Source organism: Austrofundulus limnaeus, unplaced genomic scaffold, assembly GCF_001266775.1.
Source record: "Austrofundulus limnaeus strain Quisiro unplaced genomic scaffold, Austrofundulus_limnaeus-1.0 Scaffold147, whole genome shotgun sequence".
Classification (NCBI taxonomy): Eukaryota; Metazoa; Chordata; class Actinopteri; order Cyprinodontiformes; family Rivulidae; genus Austrofundulus; species Austrofundulus limnaeus.
The window spans coordinates 1,152,877-1,154,653 of NW_013952549.1; the positions used below are offsets into that span (position 1 = coordinate 1,152,877).

At 32.4% G+C, this 1,777-nt stretch overlaps 1 protein-coding gene across 1 annotated transcript in view; it reads right to left on the reverse strand.

Annotated features, from left to right (window-relative positions):
* The window catches only part of mterf2 (mitochondrial transcription termination factor 2), a gene marked incomplete at its 3' end in the record, with an annotated part of 2,950 nt that extends 2,030 nt beyond the window's left edge, over positions 1 to 920 (reverse strand). The window contains 3 exon segments of the mRNA XM_014016575.1: positions 128 to 150; positions 244 to 427; positions 586 to 920. Of these exon segments, the coding sequence (XP_013872029.1) occupies positions 128 to 150; positions 244 to 272 (52 nt within the window). The 5' untranslated portion in view covers positions 273 to 427; positions 586 to 920.
* Between the last annotated feature and the right edge of the window lie 857 nt (positions 921 to 1,777).

Genomic DNA, 1,777 nt, shown 5'->3' on the forward strand with positions numbered 1-1,777 from the left:
GTACTAGACTATGTATACAGTTTGTCATTTTTTCTCATTTGTACTCACTGTGGGTACTTTAGTTTTTTATTCATTTATTTCATTAAAAACAAAATAACTATACAATAGAAAATAAAAATATACAAACCAAAGATCAAATAAAATGAAAGGCTGCAGAAAGAAGAAACAAATCTTATAAATCTGCCCCTTTTATCCCAAGAAAATATTCAAACAATTGTAATAGTAATAGTTTTATGGGGTTACTTAGTATTTGATACTACACTTTGTATCATGTCATGTGGTGTTTGAACTCATCCATGTTCAAGGAGTGGCATGTCTCATGACTCCTTTTACAATCAGCTGCAAAGAGCTCTGGTGCCATGGAGCTGCTAGTATTGCATTTTCACCAAAGCGTGTCACAGACAATTCATGCCTGACAAAATCATTTCTGTTTGCAAAAGAAAAGAAAAAGTTGTTTTTATTTAACATTTCTGAAAATAATACCATGCAGTGTTGCAGTGTTCACATGTTGGAGCTATTTTATCTGGATCTGAATCATTTTTCTCTAAAGGTCCTGACAGATGAAAGCACATTTTTAATACTTACAGAAATGTACAGTAATGGACCATTAATTTCCCCCTATAAACATAGAATTAGATCTCATGAGAAAATATTTTTGCGGTGAGAAGCATCCAGTTAAGACTCATCAGTCGCCTCAGGCTTAAAAATACAACAACTTCTGGTTAACTTCACTTTCACAGTTTTTTGCATGACTGACATGAGAAAATAAGGACAAAACGAACTTCACTGAGAACAAGTAGTAACTTGAAAACACCTCGCTTTCCCCTAACTGCCTCACTCTACAAAAGTGACTGACGTCCTGCAGATGCTATCTGGTTACCGAACTGATTTATTTTCCTTTTTTCAAAATAAAAGTCTTCGATTGAGCTCGGCAGACATGCTACACAGCTAGCTTTGCAAGATAACTGGAAGACACACGTAGCGACATAACACCGATGGCACCACATTATCCTTAGTTAACGTGGTAATATAGCTTTTATTATTTTAAACGAGGTGTTTAAATATGTGAAAATGTTAAAAGTCTAATAAATAAATACTAGCTGAAAAGTGAAATGATTTTTACCTTTAGCAGCGGTGACAGGAAGTGACGTTTTGTTATGAAACGATTTCTTCCACGGTTTACAACAGCGACACCCAGAGGCGGCGAGAGGTATTTCAGGAAGAGCCAGAACAAAACGATTTTATTTGTTTTATCCTTTTTTTTTTTTTTTTTTTTTTTTTGCATTACTCCTGCAAGTCCAAAATTTACATCTCAACAGAAGGTTATTTTAAATAAAACACATAGTTATATGAATATTGAGTCAGTATTTACACTGTTGGTTCCTGTTTAGTTTTTTTCATATCTTTATTTTTTGATTCCTAACAGCTCATTCTATATTATAGCCATTTACAAATAAAATATTTAGCTTGTTCAAGAGATGAGTAATTTGATGTTGTAATGTTGAAATAGCATTTTGAAAGTGACATGAAATTATCAAAATAGACTAAATGTTTAAACTCAAACTTTTAGTTTATTTACTGAGAATAATTGACCATCATTTTATGTTAGAATAATGCCTTTATTATTTCATAGTTTGTCTTAATTTTTTATCAGTATTTTAATTTTGCTTTTGACATTTTTCACTCTGTCCACAAAATCGCACTAAGAAAAGCGTCTCTTTGTATTTCTTTTCTCAGTGACACCTTTCACCTTTTCACAACTCTGCACATTTATTTC